The 21,625-nt window shown below is 32.2% G+C and overlaps 1 protein-coding gene across 1 annotated transcript in view; it reads right to left on the bottom strand.

Moving 5' to 3' along the window:
- Positions 1–4,226: 4,226 nt before the first annotated feature.
- The window catches only part of LOC107452438 (nose resistant to fluoxetine protein 6-like), a 71,360-nt gene continuing 53,961 nt past the window's right edge, over positions 4,227–21,625 (bottom strand). The window contains exons 8-16 of the mRNA XM_016068913.4: positions 18,117–18,210; positions 17,714–17,806; positions 15,294–15,459; positions 14,023–14,102; positions 11,880–12,002; positions 11,664–11,784; positions 8,545–8,731; positions 5,841–5,983; positions 4,227–5,765 (exon numbers count right to left, since the gene is read on the bottom strand). Coding sequence (XP_015924399.3) covers positions 5,544–5,765; positions 5,841–5,983; positions 8,545–8,731; positions 11,664–11,784; positions 11,880–12,002; positions 14,023–14,102; positions 15,294–15,459; positions 17,714–17,806; positions 18,117–18,210 — 1,229 coding nt within the window. The 3' untranslated portion in view covers positions 4,227–5,543. The remainder of the gene's footprint in view (positions 5,766–5,840; positions 5,984–8,544; positions 8,732–11,663; positions 11,785–11,879; positions 12,003–14,022; positions 14,103–15,293; positions 15,460–17,713; positions 17,807–18,116; positions 18,211–21,625) is intronic.

Below are 21,625 nucleotides of genomic sequence, written 5' to 3'. Positions count from 1 at the left end.
TCCTGTAATTTTGAACTTGTAACAATCAGGATTTTAGAGAATAGTTAATGAATTAGGGTAGACCCTCACTCTTCTTACTCTCCCTTACTCACCTGGTATTTCGTCATCAGATTTCCATTTATTTCGAGCGCAATACAATATTTTCTTAGGGGCTTATCAAATATTATGTAAGCCAATTTTGGGCAATTTTAGTCTCCTTCCCAGCAAAAAGAAGCAAATTACAACTCCTCTATGATTACCCTAGAAAGTTAGAGTAATTCCTTTTAGAAGTTATTCTTCTTATGCGACTTCCAACAAGGTTGCGTTAAACGTTAAACGCTACATTTTTATTCCGGGAAATCACGTGGTAGGATCCAGTTTTCCCTCATTCATTTCCATATCGTTTGGTTCTCACTAGCATAAAAATAATAAAAGTATTGTTTTTCTATAAATATTTTTTAGCTTGTTTTGATACACATATATTTAATAGGATAGTATTTTTTATTTTCAAATTTAGTGGATAACAATTGTAAAAAATAAGTGAAAACAACCCCACGGACAATGCGACGAATTTAAGGTTATGTCAAGGTAGGTCTCTTGTGAATATCAATAGATTGTTAGGTTTTCTCTTCTGAAATTACATTATGTCGCATTCACATACATTAATAATACAAATACATTTTCCATGGCGAAACGATGAGGCAACCACAAGCACTTCCACTGGTTCAAGAGGTCCACGAGGGAAAAATGCACAATATTGCTGTTATTACAAAGCACGGAAGTGAGCGGAGCAGGAAAAAGAGTCGCTGAATAGAACTAGTGATCCTTCTACGACTGCTGATTCTTCTACAATTAATGTCGCAGGTTACGAAGTTTAAATTCTTCCGCGCGAAGGGACTCCACGCACTTTTTTTTTTTTGTATTTTGCTTTAACTTATATCATAGTAGTCCCGCAGTGAACTGATCGTTAAGACTCAGTTCCCAGCAGATCACCGAATTCAAGCAGCACTGGCTACGGTCAGTGTGCGGGTGGGTGATCACTTGGATCAGCCTGCGTAGGGACCGAGGGCGTGCGGTATTGGTCCTCGTTAAATTGTTCTACCGTAAAGTGCTCGACTTCGCGTGCAGGTCGTCGGGCTACCGAAGCGGGGTTGCCACCCCCTCTGCAGAGGATCAAAATTGTGATCAGACCGTCGCCAATAGCCCATTGTGCAGCTCTAGTGCGGCGTAAATGAACAACAACAACAATATATCATAGTAATGTAATTTTAAGATGATTAAATTCAAATAAAAATACAACTTTGTATGAAACAAAATGTTACGTTTCATTCATTTACAATAATATTCTGAGTAGAATATTCTTTAAAAATTTTTCTGTATTTTTTCTCCACTGGTCAAAACTCTTTGAAGAAACTTTCAACTCTCTCTTTCCTTAAAAGTCAATTCCAAATTTGAAACTTTTCCAATTTTTTGTGAGTATATTACATTTAAAAAAAATTTTAAATAATTAATTTAATCTTAACCCTCATACCCTTACCTCTTTGTCATCAAAAATAATTAAATCACAAATCTCGTCCATTTGACTAGGTGCTTATTTTTGCAACCAGTGTTGAACAACCTAAAGTTTTGACTGAGTTTTCGACTATTGATGCTCAACTTCGTAGCCCTGCAATTTTGAACCAAACCCAGAAGACAAGGAAAATCCTGGATCAAGCACTGGGACAAATTTGCTTTCATAGAGGGCTTTTTGATAGAACTAATCCGCATTTGCATTACATGAGAGGAAAACCAAGCCAACCTCCCACCTTTAGCCTGACGGCAAAGGTATTCACACTCGTCTACCACTTTGGGTATTTCACGCCTGCATTGTGGTTGGTGCGAGGCGGGAGCAGAAATTTTTATCAAGAAGCCACCACTGGAATTCGAACCTGGGCACTTCATTGGTATTCTTCATCCCCTGAGCTACCTCGGCCCGGTTGGTTATGTGTTAAGATAATAATTTTATGACCTCTAAGTGATAGAAAATTTTGATGTCAAGTGAGGTGATATCTGACTTTGAAAACTTGCTCACTAAATGGCAGTAGGTTGATGATAATGAGAGTGATTACAATGATGATCATTACATCATTGATTAAAAATAAAAAATTGTCAGAATTTATTCTAAAACAAACACTACTTTCCGGATTCTTTAATGAAATATCGCAAAAGTTTTTGGGATCACTAATGTAATTCATTTGCCAAAAATTCCTCTGATATTTTAGCGCTTTGAATGGAGGCTCTAAGCGCTAATCAAAAATATTGAGTATAATATTTCAAGTGGTGATCATTACTGGTAATCAGATCAATAATAATGAGTTTTATATTTCAAGTTAGTTACCTTTTGCGATACTTATTAACTTTTTAAGCTTCTCGCAAGCCATCACCTGTCTTATAGTAGATATGAATTTTTAACAAATAGGCTGAGTATATAGTATAAAAAATATTTATTAGTATATACAAGATAAAAATATATTTAATAATTTAGAATCATGTAAGTCATTATCTCATTACCAATACAGCAATTTACATTAAATTAACAATTGTGACAGAAAACAATATTTAATATCTTAAATTAATGAAGCTAACTTTGTATAGCCATTTAATGACTGAAATAGGCATATTATTGATAAATTAAATATGTTACATGCAAAGCACAATAGCACACATAACAGAAACAGATGCTGCTGACTAAACTATATATATATATATATATATATATATATATATATATATATATATATATATATATATATATATATATATATATATATATATATATATATATATATATATATATATATATATATATATATATATATATATATATATATATATATATATATATATATATATATATATATATATATATATATATATATATATATATATGGGTGGACCAAATAATGGGAACATTTCTATACTATACATCCATGTTCTATATTATATTTCCTATTTATATTCCTCAAGAATACTTAAAGCATCATTTTATAACTTCAGAAGTATTGAAATCATGCAATTTAAAGCTTTTAGAGATTTGAGAGACCGACAATAAATTACAAACGGAAAATAGTGATTTTGAACCTATACCAAAGAATGAAGCAATAAATTTGTAACTTGTAATAATTATTTTGGTTATAATATGTAATAATTACGCGAAATTTCGTAAGCCTTGCTTAAATATTAATGGAGTTATAGACATTTTTATTAAAAAAAAGTTTATTTTTTCGTCTTACAGTTTTTTATTAAAACTTTAAAAATATTCTATAAAAGTAAACAAAATTTTTAGAGTAATTTAAAATTAGTTATAAAATTATTGCTGTAAAATTTGGGAAAAATTTGTTTAAAATTGTGCAAGATATGACTAATTCCACTAGATCTTTTTATATCACCCAAGCTCTGGAAAAAGTGAATTTTTCTCAATAATTTTGTAGAGAATCGTATTTGGCAACTAATGAGAAAAGTCCGATTTGAATATCTAAAAAATTTAAAATATTTAAAGCAATTTTTTTCACTTTTCAAAAGAAACTCAAAATAATAAGTTTTCTCCAACTATTATTTTGTATCGTAAGACAAAATGGAATAACAAATAAAAATACCTTACAATGAAAGTTCTTACACCGAAATATGATTGCATAAGGAAAGAATGCAGGCGAAAGCAAAGATACTTTTATGGTAATGATTCTGAGCATTGCTGGTGTAATTTTTAATAATAATAGTTTTTTTAATAGTACAAAATGAAATTTGTGGATAACTCCTAATCATTTTGACCTTTCTTTTAAAAAGTACGAAAATTATTTAGAAAATTGTTGGAAAATTTAAATTTTTAAGATATTCAAATCGAACTTTTCTTATTAGTTGCCAAATACGATTCTCTACAAAATTAAGAAATTTTTTTTTAAATTTTTACCCTCGCATGGTCAGTGTAATAAAAACTACTTGAATTACCCATACCTTGCGCAGTTTTAAACGAATTTATTCAAATTTTAAAGCAATAATTTTGCAATTAATTTAAAATTGCTCTAAAAATTTTGTTTAATTTTATTAAATATTTTTAAAGTTATAGCAAAAAAATCTAAGAATTTTTTTTATAAATTTTTTTTTAATTTTTTTTTTTATAAAAATGTCCTTATTTCCATAAATATTTAAGCTAAGTTTATGAAATTTTTTGCATTTATCGTATATTTCCAAAATAATTTTTATAAATTACAAATTTAGTACTATATTTTTTGGCATAGGGTGTTCAAAAACACTGTTTTCTGTTCGTATTTTATTGTCGTTCTTAACATACCCCTCCAAAAGCTTTAAACTTCATTGAGAAGTGTGAGAAATCGCATGATCTAAACACTTGTAAATTTATAAAATAATTCTCCAAGTATTTTTTTTTGTTTGAGAAAGATATTTGATTATTCCGTTATTTGGTCCACATCCTGTATGTATGTATGTACATATATATATATATATAATCATTGTTAAGTCTTTCTAAGAAAATTGTCATAAAATCGGGAAATTGAGAGCTTTGTAGATGCAGCAGGTAAGTGACATTTTTCAGAGATTATCTGTCACTAAAAATGACAAAAAGTGACTGTATCGATATGAGTAAGTTTAATGTAACCGAATTGATTTTGCTTTCACTTTAATTTTGATATAACCATGGGCGTTTCAGGATCCAATTTTTAAACTACACAATGACAGTAAATTACACAGTGACATTATTTACCCAGTGAATTAAATTACACAGTGACAATAGCTCTAAATTTCGCACAGAAGAAGGGTAAAAAAATTCTTAAATGTGCTAAATACCGTCAAAAATATTAAATATTTTTATCTTTTTATTATTTTAAACTTTAAAGAATCTTTATCGATAATAGTTCACGAAAATTTTCTTTGCATGTCTGAAAGTATTGAGGGAGACTTTAGGAGTTTTCTAACTGTTGAGGGGAAGACATTACTCAATATTCCAGCCAGTGACGCCCAGGAATATAACTATGCAAGTCTTTAATATGCTTGCATGATTCTTATTTCAAAATAGGTAGGGAAAAATTAAGTTCGACAAATTATTATTAGCCCCGTCTTCTAATATATCTATAATAAAATAGTTCGGATACTTTTTTCTTCTTTTTACTTTGCTTATAGCCACTCTAAAAATGTCACTTACCTGGTTCATTTTTAAGCTCTTCAATAAATTGTTGCAGATTTCGCAAACATATTTGTAGATATCACAAAGATATTCATTTTCTTATGTCACAGAAAACATCTTTAAGTGTTGTTACACATCGTAATCGAATTTATGATTCTTTTATAAAAGAAAACGTCCAGAAATTCAATTATAAAGCACTTCACAACCTCCAAAAAGAAAAACAGTTTACTTTCTATAAATACTCGCAAAAATAACTTTGATAAAATTATTAAGTTCTTTCAAATAGTTCTCTTAAAGAAGTGAATGCGTAAATACACAGCAACACTAAGTTGGCAGAAATAATCTGTTTTCAACCTTTTCTGATGCTTTAGTCAAAATAATTTCAGTATCACGTGTTCTGTATCTTCTCTTTTAGATCTGGCGCTATATTATTAGGAATCACATCAACATGTGTCCGTACTTGACACAGGTCACTAGGTTTTTCAGCTGGTATTTTCACTGCTCTGGACAGAAGAAGTCTTTCCAAATTTGAAAATGGTGCTTCCACGAGAATATGACCGACAAAAGCCACAGTTAGAGACAATATAATGTTCCCCAAGTATTCGTATAGCTGAAATATGAGAAATCGGATTAGTAATTTCATGATTTTGAACACTTTTATTTCATTTGATGTAATATGACTCACCATATTATAATGACTGAAGTACATGCGTTCCTTTACAGACCCATATCTGATCCATATGACAGGTCCTTGCACCAAATAGGTCATGAAAGTCAAACGACTCATGAAGACAAATGGGCGAAATTTTAGAAACGCTGAAACAGAACCTGTAAGAGTACAAAATACAACTATTATTAAAGTTTTACACAAGCAGAAATGTGAACTTGAACATAAGGCCGTGGGAAATATACATACAACCAACTCCCGTGATCTTTAAATGTCGATGGGAAGTTATTTTACCAATAATTTGTGCAGAAATAAGGTCCTTGCACTCAATAGTTAAGGATGCAAAGTATATACAGTCTATGATCCCCATTAAAATGACCATTCCATTCTATAACTTCATATTTTATAACGGTTGTGGAACAGCCATCGTATTTTGGGTTTACTACTACTAGTATTCATCTCCGTAGTCTTTTAATTTTGAACCCAATTTAGAAGACAAGGGAACTCCTAGATCAAGTATTGGGAGAAATTTTCCTTTGTGGAGGACTTTTAGATGGGACTAACTAGCATTTGCGTTACAGGGAGAGGAAAACTACGAAAATCTCCTACGGTTAGCCTGACGGCAAGGGGACTCTAACATATGATCCGTCTACCACTGAGGATATTTTATGTCATCAATGTGGTCGGTGCAAGCCGGATGCGGATTCGCATCGACCAGCCATCGCTGAATTTCGAACGCTCTATCCCCTGTGCCACCAAGGTTCAACTCGAGATTGATAAAAAATCTGTCTGAACTATTTTTGAACCTGTCAAAGAGTTTAAGCTCAGGAGAAGGCGATACAATTTCGAAATTTCAAGACTATTTAAAAAAAAAAAGATGTAATAAATTATGTAACAGCAAAGAGAATTCAATGGCTAGACCAACTTGAAAGAATGGAGGAAAACAGAGGAAACTAAGGAGATATTCAAGGGGCAGTGCCAGGGCCAAAGGAAAAGAGGAATGCCGGCCAAGAGATGGTAAGACGAGGATGGAGACGAGATGAAAGACCTTAAGATTCTAAAGGTGCGAAACTGGAAACAAAGAGCTAGAGACAGGCGACTTTGGAGAAAAATTGTTAGTGAGGCCATGGTCCAACATGGACTGTAATGCCAGGGAGTTAGTTAGGTTTTTATTGTGGTCAGGACGACCCGGGTGCGGAATTCGTATCGACCCGCCATCGCTGGGATTCGAGCCCGGTTCCAACTATTTGAAAGTGAACGCTCTATCCCCTTAGCCACAACGGCTCTGACCATTCCATTATAACGACCGATGTTTAAATTCCCGTTTGTTAAAATACAGTAAGTCTATAGATGCAATGTTATTTTAATGTCCATTCGAACTTCCGTATTGAGCCATTCATTCCAATATAGCGGCCTAAATGTAATCATTTGATTAGAAAAATTTAAAAAAAAAATCATTTAAGCCATATCTCCTTCGCTGTCACTACATAATAAAAGTGAAACATCTTGAATCCCTTTTGAATGAGGGAAGAGTGATATAACCCTCAAAATTCTTATCTCAAATCTGGGTGTTCGCAATTTATGATCATTTTCATTCATAATGTGTGTATGAATAAGTTTCTTGTCAAAGGATGCAATAAGTTTTCTATCATGCCTTTCGTATATGAAAATTGCATTCACTAATTTTATGAAATGTGCATGGTTTATCTTCAAGTTAAAACAAGAGGTCTTCGCAGTTATCTTGACCTATGTTATTTAACGTAAATGGCAATCCCAAACCAGCATATTATTTGAAATGTTTTTTTTCACCCATGAACTACTACTTTAAAGGATACTTTTATGTCTAAGTATTTGTTTTTTAGCCAGGAGTTAATATTAACAGTATTTTTGTACGCTCACGATACAACGACCTCACGTTTTCGCTCGGCTACAAGGTTCGTTGTGCAAATCCAATGCGGGCAAATCCGTTGATAAAATTTTTATAACTAACATTCTCCTCCAATATTCAATAAGTATTAATGATTTCTAGGAAAATCATTGAATTAAAATGTATTTATAAAATTTGAGCTTTTATTAATTATAAACCTTGAATTATCCAGTAACATATATTATTACCTAGCTCAAATTCAGTTTTCTGGCCAATTCATGGTAATAGTTTTGAATGTATTTTATTATTCACATATAGTAGTGGGAAAAATGATTTTAAATTAAATATTTTAAATTATAAATCATGTTTACAGCATAAACTTATCCACCTCTAATCCCTCCCCCCACCCCCAAAAAGCGGAGCAAGTCGGCAGCTTAGTATATAAATAGTATTTTAACACACGTGTATTAAACATGATTATCATGTATTGTTTTCAAGTGCTGGCTTTTTCTCTTCTTAGGAAAGACTGATAAAGGTAGTGAATAGAAAGAAACGGGAAATGAAGCAAAACAACGTGGATGAAGCACAAATAAAGAAGCAGAAATGTACACATTATAGAATCAAAATTACAGTATGTTCTTTTCGTGCTTCGATTTTTCTTTCTTTCCGTTGTTTTAATTTCATAAGCATAAAATAAACTACCTTAATTTGAAAAGAAACGGTATTTACAATGTACATACATAAAACGTTCGTTGTGAAAAAGTCAATGAATCAAAAAAAAAAAAAATGTTCTGCCAATGTTTTAAATTACAAGCAGTAATATTCATGATGAGTTCAATGAAGTAATATGCTTACTGGAGTTTCCGCTGATGCACACATAGGACAGCCAAGCCAAAGCAACAGCAAAGGCTGTCCGGTGGAGCGCTGCGTAGGTAGCTGTTACTTCCGCTGGAGGAAAGTTGCCTGTGTTCCACGTATGAGTTCCATATACAGAAGACAGTCCAAGAATTACTGCCAGGCACCAACCAATGAGTTTGAAGCGCTAAAAAATTGCATTATTTAAACTAACTTATGAAAACAAACAAGTACAAGCAGTAAAAAGAAATGCATTTATACAGGGGTTGGACAAAAATTGGGAAATACTTCGATATCAACTTTATGTAAACAAACTTTCTCTTCTATTCCATTTTTACTGATGCAAAATTCGAATTGACCAAAATGAGAAGAGGAAGTTCATAACTTCTTTTTAGCTTTAATACCAGCAATTTCGAAATAATTCCAATGCATTTTAATATTTGTTTAAAAATGCTTTGGACATTATAATGGCATTGAAAAAAGAAGGGAAAAAAAAGGCTTTTAGCTTCCTACTCTCATTTTGCATGATGCTGAAAGCTCTACCAAAGTAACTCTTTTCAATTAAAAAAAATGCGATTACAATAAAAAAGAATATATCATTATGCACGTCTAAGAAACAGTTTTTCACTCTACTGTAATGTTAAGTTTTCACCATTTTTAGTCAGCGCTCTCTATGCTAATTGGATACCTGCATGTGACGTCATCGTAGGTAAATCGTAGCCTTAGTCGATTTTGATGTCAACCAGGTTTGAAACACATGCGTGACGTCGCTATCCAATTAAATCTGATTCAAATCACATAGTCAGGCATAATTATTTCACTTCTTCTCCAGTTGCAAGTACCCAATCACGAAAATGGAGCAGAATGTCGACATAAAAAAAAGCCACAGTTTCGTGAAAATGGAAAGCGTTTGTGATCTAATTCTTTTTTTTTTTTAATCTTTGAAAAGTTAATACAACGTTGCATTGTTTAAGCTTGTAAAAATATGAAAGAATTGAAAATATTTGTAGTAAATTTAAAGTTCGTTCGTTAAAGTGCTCACGTTCCAAAAGTAACGTGAGCCAAATGGGTTATGGAGGTTAAGCCAACACGCTTCCGTGACCAGCTGTGATCAGCCGCATTTGTACTAACAACATTTACTTCCCGGACAAGCTAATACCCACCGATCTGAAGCTTGGTGGGCGAGAAACCGCCACCGGTAATCAAACCAATGTGCTTCACAATGACAACTCAAAGGAAAACGCCTTAACCATTATGCTTTTATTGTCAATATATTTATTTCAAAGATGGCGCTGAAATTTCACCACATTAGGCTTTTTTTTCCAAAGTTCAATAATTTTTCAAACATTAATTACCCGTATCTAGAAATGATGCTGCATTAAGTTTTAAAGTTGTTTCGAGGCTATAAAACTGTAACTGTAGCTAACATTTTATTTAGTCACCATAATTTTCTTGAACTTTTTTCGATATTGTAAATAATATGTGATAATAGAATGAAGGATTTTTTGTGTTTGCGGGTGTCTCCAGGACTGTTTGTTCTATCGTCATGAAATTTGGACAGCGGCTAAAATTCGTTCGAAACAACACGGTTGGAATTTTCTCATTGGTTATATGTTAACTATTGTTTTAAATCAAATCATAGACTTTTCTATTTCTTCAAATATTTTGAAGACATCAGTGTTGTTTGCTAGTTTACAACTTTATTTCATAAAAAAGAGATTTTATTGCATTTACTTTAATATTTAATTATTTTATACCCCTTAAGTCAGAAAGATTCAATGATCAATGTTAAGCCGCGATGGCTCAGATGATAAAGCGTGCGCCTCCCAATGAGGTGAACTGGGTTCGAATCTCAGCGAATACTAGTCCATGCGAATTCCGCACCCAGCTCGCACCGAAAACGATTCTGACGTAAAATATCCTCAGAGGTAGATGGATCTAGGATAAGAGTTCCCCTGCCTTCAAGCTAACCGGGGAAGGTTTTCGAGGTTTTCCTTTTTATGTAGCGCAAATGCGGGTGCATTTCATGATAAAGTTCTCCTTGAAACCAAATTTCTCCCAATACTTGATCCAGGAGCTCCCTAGTCTTCTGGATTGGGTTCAAAATTATAAGGCTATAGAGTCGAACACTGGTACTCGTAAACCCAAAATTGGGACGGCTGTTCAACGACAGTTATAAAATAAAAATAAAATGATCAACGTTAATGTGGTAAAATGGGCAGACTACATCGCCAAATTAGTATTCCTAATGTTATCTGATTCCTAATGTTATCTGAAACCACATGTTTATTTTATTTACAGTTATTGGGTATTTGTAATTTGAGAAGAAGTGAAGTGATTATGCTTTACCATGTGATTTAAATTAGATTTAATTGAATATATGTAAGCGACGTCGCGCGTGTATGTCTAACCAGATTGGCTTTTGAATCGACAAATGCCACGATTTACCAACGATGACGGCACTTGTTTCACACTTAAAACTTGTTTCTATGAAAATAAATAATTTAAAATCAACGGTAATAATGTACTTGCAACTAATCACATGATTGTGTCTTATCATGTAGTTGTGTTACAACTTTAAGGCTTGGATTTATTATCATGCTGAATCAATTTTCAGATACGAGTCAATTGGATACTTCGCAAGCGACGTCACGCATGTGTGTTGAAATTGATTGACTTACCCACGCGTGACGGAGCTTGCAAATCTCCAATAGAAATGAAAAAACAAAATAGTTACGTACTGAAAAACCGAATTAATGGAAAAGTGGAACCAGAAGAAATCACGTAATTATGGTAAATTTTAACCATCACGATTAGACCTTGAGCTATAGCCTCATTCTTAAAAGGTACTGAATGCAGTTAATCGTTATTTTAGTGGGATTGAACTACTAAAAACGTGTTCTGCTTACTATAAGCTTCAGGGAGGGGCAACAAATAATAGTAAATAAATAAATGGAAATATTTTAGCTTTATTTATTGTGTCGGTTTGTACATTTTAGTCTATCGTGTATGATTTCATAGTGCTGTTCAGTACTGATTAATCGAATATTTTCTTTTATATTTACCCAGTATGATAATTAAATATGAAATTAATTTTACCATTTTTAATTTGTACTCACATTTCTCATATTGACTTTCGGGAACTTAAGAAGAAGATATGCCGTCACAACACCAACACAATAAGGTCCTAGGTAAGTATATGCCTTTACGTGTACGTCTTCAACTATTTTTTTCATTAATCTATAAACACAAGAACATGAAAAGACATATTTATGACGGATAATTAAAAAAAAAAAAAAAAAAAAACAGTATAGAAATTTTTTTTTATCACTTACGGCAGGTTGGCTGTCGAAATAAGTATGGTTGGATCGTAGCTATTTACATAGGTAATGATTCCTACTGCTAATGAACTTCCCAAAGTGAGTCCTAAGGCAATTATTAACCCAACTGATGAACTCCTATAGATTTATAATTTGGATAAACAGAAAAGAGTCAGGTTAACAAGGAAAAGAAAGCAGAAAAATACATGTTTAATTAGAATTATTATTTTAACCTTTGACATGCAATTGGAGATAATTAAAATCAGATAGCTAACTGCAGTTGCCCATAAGATAAATAAGATAGCCAAGTCATGTAATAAATAATATGCAAAGGCGACCAAATAAATAAGATAGCTTCGGCCTGCTGCTTTGGCACATGAAATTCGTGGGATAGCTAAACTCTGCTGCTTAATATAGTAAAGCTGCCGACTAGGTGGCTGAGTGGTTAGCGTGTCTGGCCGCGGGTTCGAATCCTGCTCAGGGCATGGATGTTTCTTTCTCTCTCTGTGTTCTATGTCCTTTCCTCTTTGTGAATGTGACCGGCCCTATAAACGGGTTTGTGGTTGTGTGACGTGGGCGACGCTGCTCCACCGCCGTGGCTTCGCCACAGGTGCCCACTGGGTAACGAGAAGAGAGTATCAGTTCTGGCATTTCTGTGGCCAATGGGACAAACCCCAAGTGCTTGCCGTTAAAAAGATATATAGTATATATAATAAAGCTTTTTTTTCTTCCGCGGGCAGTGGTATAGAGCGATTAGTAGTTTCTTCAGTTATAATCCCATTCCTAACATATGATGCGAATTGTCAGGGATCGATCAAGAGAAATTCAGGCCCAAGGCCCACCAAATTTTCCGGGCCCCTTACAAGATATTTTGAAATTAAATTACTGAAGAGTAGTCCTAATAATGAAAAAGAATCTATTGAACTGCATGATTCAAGAGAAACATTCTGAGAAATTTTGAAAGCAGACAATTAAAGATTATTTTTTTAGATAAATTTTACGTGTCTATAAATTAAAGCAAAATATAAAACAACAAAACAATGTTATATAAAAATAGTTTGGTGACCACAAACAATTGAAATCAGTGATATTTGCTACAAGTCACTGATTTTTATTTAATACTGTTTGTTGTAACACTGTTTTTTACTTAATACTTAAGGCAACACAAAGCTAGCCCACCTTTCATTAAACTTTTTACTAATTTTTTAGGCCTCTCAGAAATTGTGGGCCCTAGGCCCTTGCCTATTGAGCCAAGGCGATAATCAGGTCCGCGAATTTTGCTTTTAGTAGATAGAGCTTTAAGTCTAGGATTTCTTTCTTTGATAAGTGAGGGTGCAATTCGTAATAATCAGGTATATTATCTTGTCGATTAGCTTCTACCTGGCCAAGTATTTTAATGGTTGTGGTAGATTTATATGCATAATACTTTGAAAATAGAATATGTAGTACAAAGTTGCCACCGGTGATTAAAAATGAAATAAGTGCTGATATTTAAAATTCAAAATTTCATGAAAAGAAATTAAAATTATCAACTTTTTATAAGCACATTATTTTCAGTTTATTATTGAAAGTGAATTCAAAGAATATTTTTGTTTGAAATATTAATGATTTGAAATGTAAGCCACAGTAGTAATTATGATTGAATAATTGAAGAGATAATAAATAAATAAAAGCGAAATGATTTTCTACCACTTTTTCTATAACAGGGAAGCCACCTGTGGCATCCCTGTTAGTATTGTCAGTTACAAGTGCAAGACTTTTTTTCACAACTATTAAAAAAAAAATAAGACCCTCGCTCCTCTGACGTTGTGTTAATGCTACACTTTGTATCAGTGCTTTTTAAGAAAAGTGGTAGAGAGTTAGAAATTTTCATTAAAATGATTACCATTTTAGTTTTAAAAAAAAACTTAATTTCGATTATTTAAAATATAATTTCAGTTTAAATTACACTTTTTGTTATAAAAAATAAATAAATAAAATAAGCTGTTGTAACGCACAGTTTTCTCTTCTCAAAACTAGCGTGCTTTTGAAATAGTTTTACTACCAGTTTTTTTTTCTTTTGGGGAGAATTTACAGCTCTATAATATGTAAATAACATTAAGGAAATGTGTTATTAAATTAGCAAAGAGTAGTAGTAGAAAATATTTTTTTATATTACCTGTACAATGGAAGAAGTATGATGAGAGCAAATACATGAAGCTGCATATCTGTAGATATGTACCATGAGTGTTGCATGCACTATAATAAGAAAATTGGTGTACAAAAGTTTAACTCCGAAATGTAGATAATTAAGACACAAAAGGACTTCAATTATTCAAAGGAATGGGGACAGTTCCTACTTTCAATCATCTAAATATTCGGATGATTAGGTAAAATTATTTTGTAATTAAAATTATTTTGAACGAATAACATAATACGATAGGCCGTTATGGTCAATCTAAACTACGTTGATAACAAGATAAAGGAACTACGAAGTTTACAAATTTCACATTTCTTTAGAAAAACTAAAGCAAAATTTAGTGCATAGGTGCAAAAAGGGTTTTTAGAATCGATTTCGATTAAAATTGGTATTCGAGTCAAATGTGATCCGGATAATATAGATTTTATTAAGTTACTATAATTTAAATTTAAAGCAAAAAGAAAAAAAAGGAACAAACTTTCTGGAATTGATTTCGGTTAATAGTGGTGTTCGGGTTAAAGAAATTCGGATGATATTGAGATTTTATTGAAATAATCTAAATTTAAAGCTAAATAAATAAATAAACTAATAAACTTTTTAAGAGATTCAAACTATTTTTCATATTAATTTTGATAAAAATTAAAACTAAACTCACCGGCGCGACAGCCCATAGAGGGCCAAGGTCAGTTTTCTTGACCTTGGGCTCTGGGGTGCAGGAGCAGATGTTCCGGTCAGGTGGTCAACCGAACGCGGAACCCCCAGTGTTTAGTTCCCAAGCATGCTTGGTACTCATTTATCGACCCACTGAAGAAATGGAAGGCGAGTCAACCTTGCCAGGCCCGAGGATCGAACCAGGGATCTGTGGCATGATAGCGCGAAGCGCTACCGCTCAGCCACCGGGAGTCCTAATTTTGATAAACTGCTTGTAATTTGTTTTTTAAATAGTCTGCGCAAATGTTTAAATGTTCAGAGAAGAGTTAATTGAATACGAGAGTTTATGCACTTTTGAAGAGTTAAATGGATCAACAATGTTAAAATACATAGCACTGAGTTAGAAAGATTCCATTTAACAATTTCGCATAGCATCCTGCACGTCAATGACGCGCGTTCAATGCGCACAAGCTCCGTAAAGAACCGAGATGAATCGGTCTTAATTCTGCGCTACGCAAAACCACCGTAGGTGAAAGTGTGGGATGGTACTTGAAAGTGTTCAAGCTCTCTAACATATGGATATCTTTAAAGGTACTTACCATCTTATCTACGGATATTAAGTTGTTGATGAAGAGAAGATTTCCCCACCAGTAACGCCGGCATTGTTCAACCTCTTTACCAGGAAGATCAGCCCAGAAAGGTCCAGTGGATATCCACGGCAAGAAGAACATAGATGCCAGGACAATCAACAATGAAGGATACAATCTGATATTAAGTGAAAAATTTATATCAAAAAAATTTAAAAATTTACATTGGCAATATTTTTAAAAAGTTATTTCCATTACTTGTTTATCTATGCAATTATAAAGTTATTTGTGCTTCCATAAATCTAATAATTGCTTAAAATCCACCTGCTTTAAATTTTAGGTAGCTTCTAATTTTTCTCTGATCGTAGAAAAGATTTGATTGATCCCATTCAGATTTGATCTTTAAAGTAATAAATTTGATTTAAAAGAATTTCGGTCACCTCAATATATTAATATTAAACGTACACATAAAAAGTCAGTTTATCAATTGGTAATGGTTTTAAGTGTTTGAAAAATAATGCAAAAAAACCGTCTTGTATAAAAATTTATTTGTTGTTCAACCTAGCTTGACTTAAATTAAATAGTTCTCTAGGACAATTGTGTCACTTTAATTGAACTACAGCAGGTTAATTTTTGTTCCAAACATTGATATCGAAATTGTCAATAGTGTATATATATGACTAATATGGTGTATAATATATAAATGACATATAATGATTGTCATATAACATTACTACATTAAATTTTTTAGGAAAAAGCCATTAACCCTTTTTCTTTAATTTCTAGTAAAGGTAAATTAAAGTATTTTTGGAATTGAAACTGTTTTAAGAACAGTAATTGATATATTAAAAAAAAACTCATTTAGTTTATAAAAATGCCATTTTTTTGGTGGTAAATACATTTAACATGACCTATTAGGAACTTACTGACCTTTATTTTTCTTTATTTATAAAATAAATTCCTTAAATGTTACAAACTTCAAAAGGAATTATGTATTTATAACTTTTATACGTTTTTTAAAAGTGACAAATGGTTACCAATTTTATTCAAACTCACTTCAAGAAAGCTGAAGTTATTGAAAAATGGAAACCTAAATTAAAAGTGGTAAAACGAGGTGGTACGTATACTTACCACGGCCTTGAAAAGGGTTAATGAAATTATTTTGCTCTCACTTTTTACTTTTTGATTATATTTAACACAGGTTTGGTCATGAAAGGTTGTATAATATAGCTACCAACTTATATGTTTGCTTTGAAAAATGTTTCCTAGAGGTAACACTATTATATTTTAAAATTAATTATTTAAAAATTATGTTATAATCATGATGGTGCAATAAACATTCATATTTACATAAGATTCTATTATTGAACGGTAATACTGTTAAGCGTTGTCAAGGAATCCTCATGTTTAGAAAATTCTACCTTATTTTGTATAGCACTTATTCTCATATACTCATATGTGTTGGTTATCTTAGCATCAGTCCCGCTAGGGGCTCTAACTAATTCATCTGAGTGGAAATAAATAATAAATCGCCGAAGCGCAACTGAAAGGTGAAAGTTGGGGTTCAGTATCTTTTACTGAGAGAAAATTAAAATGAAGTAGTGAGATTGAACAAACAAGTTTGAGAGAGAGAGAGAAGAGGTTTTGTGGCAGACTGCCTCGCCTCCCTTCGAGGTATTACCCCGAGCTTCACAGGTGCACAGTAGCCACATAGCCCCAGGGAAAAGGGGAAATACATAATAAATGCGCAAAATTATTTACAAGTATTTACAGCTATTTACAAAATTTACGGGACAAAACTCCGTCGGATAGGAAAAAGGATAGCACTTATTCGCTTTCGCTTTATTTAAAAAGAACTGGGCACCTGGGCCGCGCAGCGTCCCCTATCCCATACATCGTGACATATATACATTGTGTTTAAAAACATTTTGAAATTTTGCTACATTGTGGTGGCAAAAGGATAGCACTTATTCAGAGATGCCAACTTGCTCCGGACAGTAAATATATATTTTAAAGTGGTAGTTTATCACTTATGATTCTTGGTTTAATAAATGCAATTTAGTAGATTTCATCCACCACTATTTCTAAATAATTCGCAGGATTATATAATTCACCACTTCATATCACCTAATGTAATGCTATACCTTTTAAAAAGCAAGCAAAAGTAGTCAAATATTTGCAAAATTTACTCTGTAGTTATTTACAGTTTTTAAAATTATTTTGGCGTGTCCGGAGCAGTTGGCATCTCTGCTTACTTCATACACCAATAACAGATTCTACAAACTTGAACAACTTAAAAACATTAAGTTGCTACTGTTTATAAAAATTGTTTAAGTTTGTTTATTAAATATATGTATAGATTGAAACACGCATTTTTAGTTCCACAGGCAAAGATAAAAAATTCGAATGTTAAAATAAAAACTGTAGCTCACCTTAGAAATCGACGTAAAATATATAAAAAAACATTAAGACGTCCCCTGGAAGCATTCATGAATTTCAAAGTGCTGAAAGTGGTTAGCAGTCCACTATAAATAACAAAAAGAATATTTTTTTCATCTAATATTAAATGCAGCTATAAACTTTTCATCACAGAAAAAGTCTAAATCTAGTGTAAAATGAAAAACTTGGATCAATGTAATGATAAGCACCATTGCTCAAAAAGATATTTTTAATGTCAAATTGTTTCTTAGTATTGTATCCAGGTATTTCATCAGATTTTCCACTAGATTTCAGCACAATTAACTTTCCATCAGAAACGCCATGAGTAATTAGAAAATGTGGCTTATCATTACACTGTCTCAAGCTTCTTAAATAAATTTTAAATTATCTTCTTACCTGAGGAAGATGAAAGAGGATACAGATAGCCATCCGTTGAGAACAGCTTCAAACTCAATGTTACGAAGCCAATATCTAGCTTTGATGGGTTGGCCTGCAAGATATATTTGTTGCATTAGAACTTATATTAAGCTAATTACAAAGATAAGGTGTGTAAATGCGATCATATTAACTAGTTCTAGCAAGACCCAGGTAACAATAACTTTTTCTTAGAATGCTTACAGATTTTAGTTGATGGTTCACAATATTAGCACGCGAAAAAAATACTTAAACTAATTAAACTGCTAAACTTCTACTTAAGAAAAGCTGTAAGTATTAACCATTTTGAAGGCCGTGGTAAGTATACTTACCACCACGTTTTACCACTTTTAATTTAGGTTTCCATTTTTCAATAACTTCAGCTTTCTTGAAGTGAGTTTGAATAAAATTGGTAACCATTTGTCACTTTTAAAAAACGTATAAAAGTTATAAAATACATAATTCCTTTCGAAGTTTGTAGCATTTAAGGAATTTATTTTATAAATAAAGAAAAATAAAAGTCAGTAAGTTCCTAATAGTTCATATTAAATATATTCACCACCAAAAAAATTGCATTTTTATAAACTAAATGAGTTCTTTTAAATATCAATTACTGTTCTTAAAACAATTTCAATTCCAAAAATACTTTAATTTACCTTTACTGGAAATAAAGGCCCCATTAAAGGGTTAAATAATAGTTAACCTTTTCAACACCAAATGCGTTCTTATTTGCCAACGCTTTTCAAATGCTTTTAACTCCTCAGCTTTGACTTTTCAACATCCTAATATCAAACTTACAAACGAATTTGAAAGGCAAAGTGGTTTTTGTAGTCAGGATATTTGTTATAAATTTGCTTAAAAATGTTTTTAATTCTTCAATCTCAACATTTCAAGTTACTAATATCGAGCTTAAAAACGGATCTGCATGGCAAAACGTTTTTTGAAATCAGGATGTTAGATATAAGTATGCTTAAAAATGCATTTAATTCTTCAGTCTCGACTTTTCAAGTCCCTTATAGCGAGCTAAAAAACGGATCTGCATTGCAAAACGTTTTTTTTAAAATCAGGATGTTTGATATAAGTATGCTTAAAAATGTATTTAATTCTTCAGTCTCGACTTTTCAAATCGCTTATAACGAGCTTAAAAACGGATCTGCATTGCAAAACGTTTTTTTTAAAATCAGGATGTTTGATCTAAGTATGCATAAAAATGTATTTAATTCTTCAGTCGCGACTTTTCAAGTCCCTTATAGCGAGCTTAAAGACGGATCTGTATGGTCAAATGTTTTTTGACGTCAGGATGTTCGATATAAGTATGCTTAAAAATGTATTTAATTCTTCAGTCTATACTTTTCAAGTCCCTTATAACGAGCTTAAAAACAGATCTGCACGGCAAAATGTTTTTTGACGTCAGGATGTTTGATATAAGTATGCTTAAAAATGAATTTAATTCTTCAGTCTCGACTTTTCAAGTCCCTTATAGCGAGCTAAAAAACGGATCTGCATTGCAAAACGTTTTTTTTTTAAATCAGGATGTTTGATATAAGTATGCTTAAAAATGTATTTAATTCTTCAGTCTCGACTTTTCAAATCGCTTATAACGAGCTTAAAAACGGATCTGCATTGCAAAACGTTTTTTCTAAAATCAGGATGTTTGATCTAAGTATGCAAAAAATGCATTTAATTTTTCAGTCGCGACTTTTCAAGTCCGTTATAACGAGCTTAAAAACGGATCTGTATGGTAAAATGTTTTTTGACGTCAGGATGTTTGATATAAGTATGCTTAAAAATGTATTTAATTCTTCAGTCTCGACTTTTCAAGTCCCTTATAGCGAGCTAAAAAACGGATCTGCATTGCAAAACGTTTTTTTTTAAAATCAGGATGTTTGATATAAGTATGCTTAAAAATGTATTTAATTCTTCAGTCTCGACTTTTCAAATCGCTTATAACGAGCTTAAAAACGGATCTGCATTGCAAAACGTTTTTTTTAAATCAGGATGTTTGATCTAAGTATGTATAAAAATGTATTTAATTCTTCAGTCGCGACTTTTCAAGTCCCTTATAGCGAGCTTAAAGACGGATCTGTATGGTCAAATGTTTTTTGACGTCAGGATGTTCGATATAAGTATGCTTAAAAATGTATTTAATTCTTCAGTCTCGACTTTTCAAGTCCCTTATAGCGAGCTTAAAAACGGATCTGCACGGCAAAATGTTTTTTGACGTCAGGATGTTTGATATAAGTATGCTTAAAAATGTATTTAATTCTTCAGTCGCGACTTTTCAAATCCCTTAAAACGAGCTTAAAAACGGATCTGCATTGCAAAACGTTTTTTTCTTTTTAAAATCAGGATGTTTGATCTAAGTATGCATAAAAATGCATTTAATTTTTCAGTCGCGAGTTTTCAAGTCCCTTATAACGAGCTTACAAACGGATCTGCATGACAAAACGCTTTTTGAAATCAGGATGTTTGATATAAGTATGCTTAAAAATGTATTTAATTCATCAGTCGCGAGTTTTTAAGTCCCTTATAACGAGCTTACAAACGGATCTGCATGGCAAAACGTTTTTTTGAAATCAGGATGTTTTTTTCCCATTTTTTAAAAATAAAATATACTTAAATTTTTTTTTTACTGTTTCTTCAGTCTCGACTTGTAAAGGCTTATTGGTTTTAAAAACGAGTCAACATGACAAATCGTATCTTGTGATCAGGATGTTTTGTGTAACTTAAACTGTTCAAAACTTCATTATATGAAGATTAAAACATTTTTCAAATTTCCGTACCATTAAGAAGGTTGTTAAATGCCCATAAATCTCGAACTACTTTATCATATTTCTTAAACTTGATTACATGATTCTACGGCTCCACTTGAATGGAAAAATTTTCAATATTAAAACTTTATAAAAGGCTGCCGCAAATTTTTGACGTATTATGGTTTTAAAGGGCCTATATTATGGTTCAACATGGAACCGATTTTTTCCGAGAGCTCAATATGATGCTTAATGCTAACATTAGACTTTTTAATCACCTCAATTGAAACTTTCAACATTATTCTGCTAATTTCTTTACTCAGATCATAAGTCAATCTTAAAGATTTGTAAATTTTTTCTAACATTTCGAAAATTTTCAGCAAGATATTTGATTAGGGAAACATTTCCTTTCACGAAACAAGTAAAAATTTTATTATTCGTTGTGTAAATTTTATTTAGGCAATCCAAAATTCTAATGGATTTCTGTTATTCTCGGACTCTCGCTCTGCCCTCCAGGTCATTTTAGGAGGAGACTCCCAACACACCCAAGATATCATCCTGCTCTTAAACGTAATAACCACTGCCCAAAGAACTTGTATCCTTCAATGGATACCAGCACACGTCGATATCGATGGTAATGAGAAAGATGATATCCTGGCCAAGGAGGCCCGAGATAACTCCCAACTTCCCAATAGCATGACCCTAACTGATGCTGATGTGATAGCCAGTCGCAGACTACTT

Source organism: Parasteatoda tepidariorum, chromosome 5 (assembly GCF_982258835.1).
Source record: "Parasteatoda tepidariorum strain Cologne lab strain chromosome 5, Ptep-v5.0, whole genome shotgun sequence".
NCBI lineage: Eukaryota > Metazoa > Arthropoda > Arachnida > Araneae > Theridiidae > Parasteatoda > Parasteatoda tepidariorum.
The sequence above is the reverse complement of the archived record's forward strand: the minus strand, read 5'-3'. Positions and strand labels throughout refer to the sequence as shown.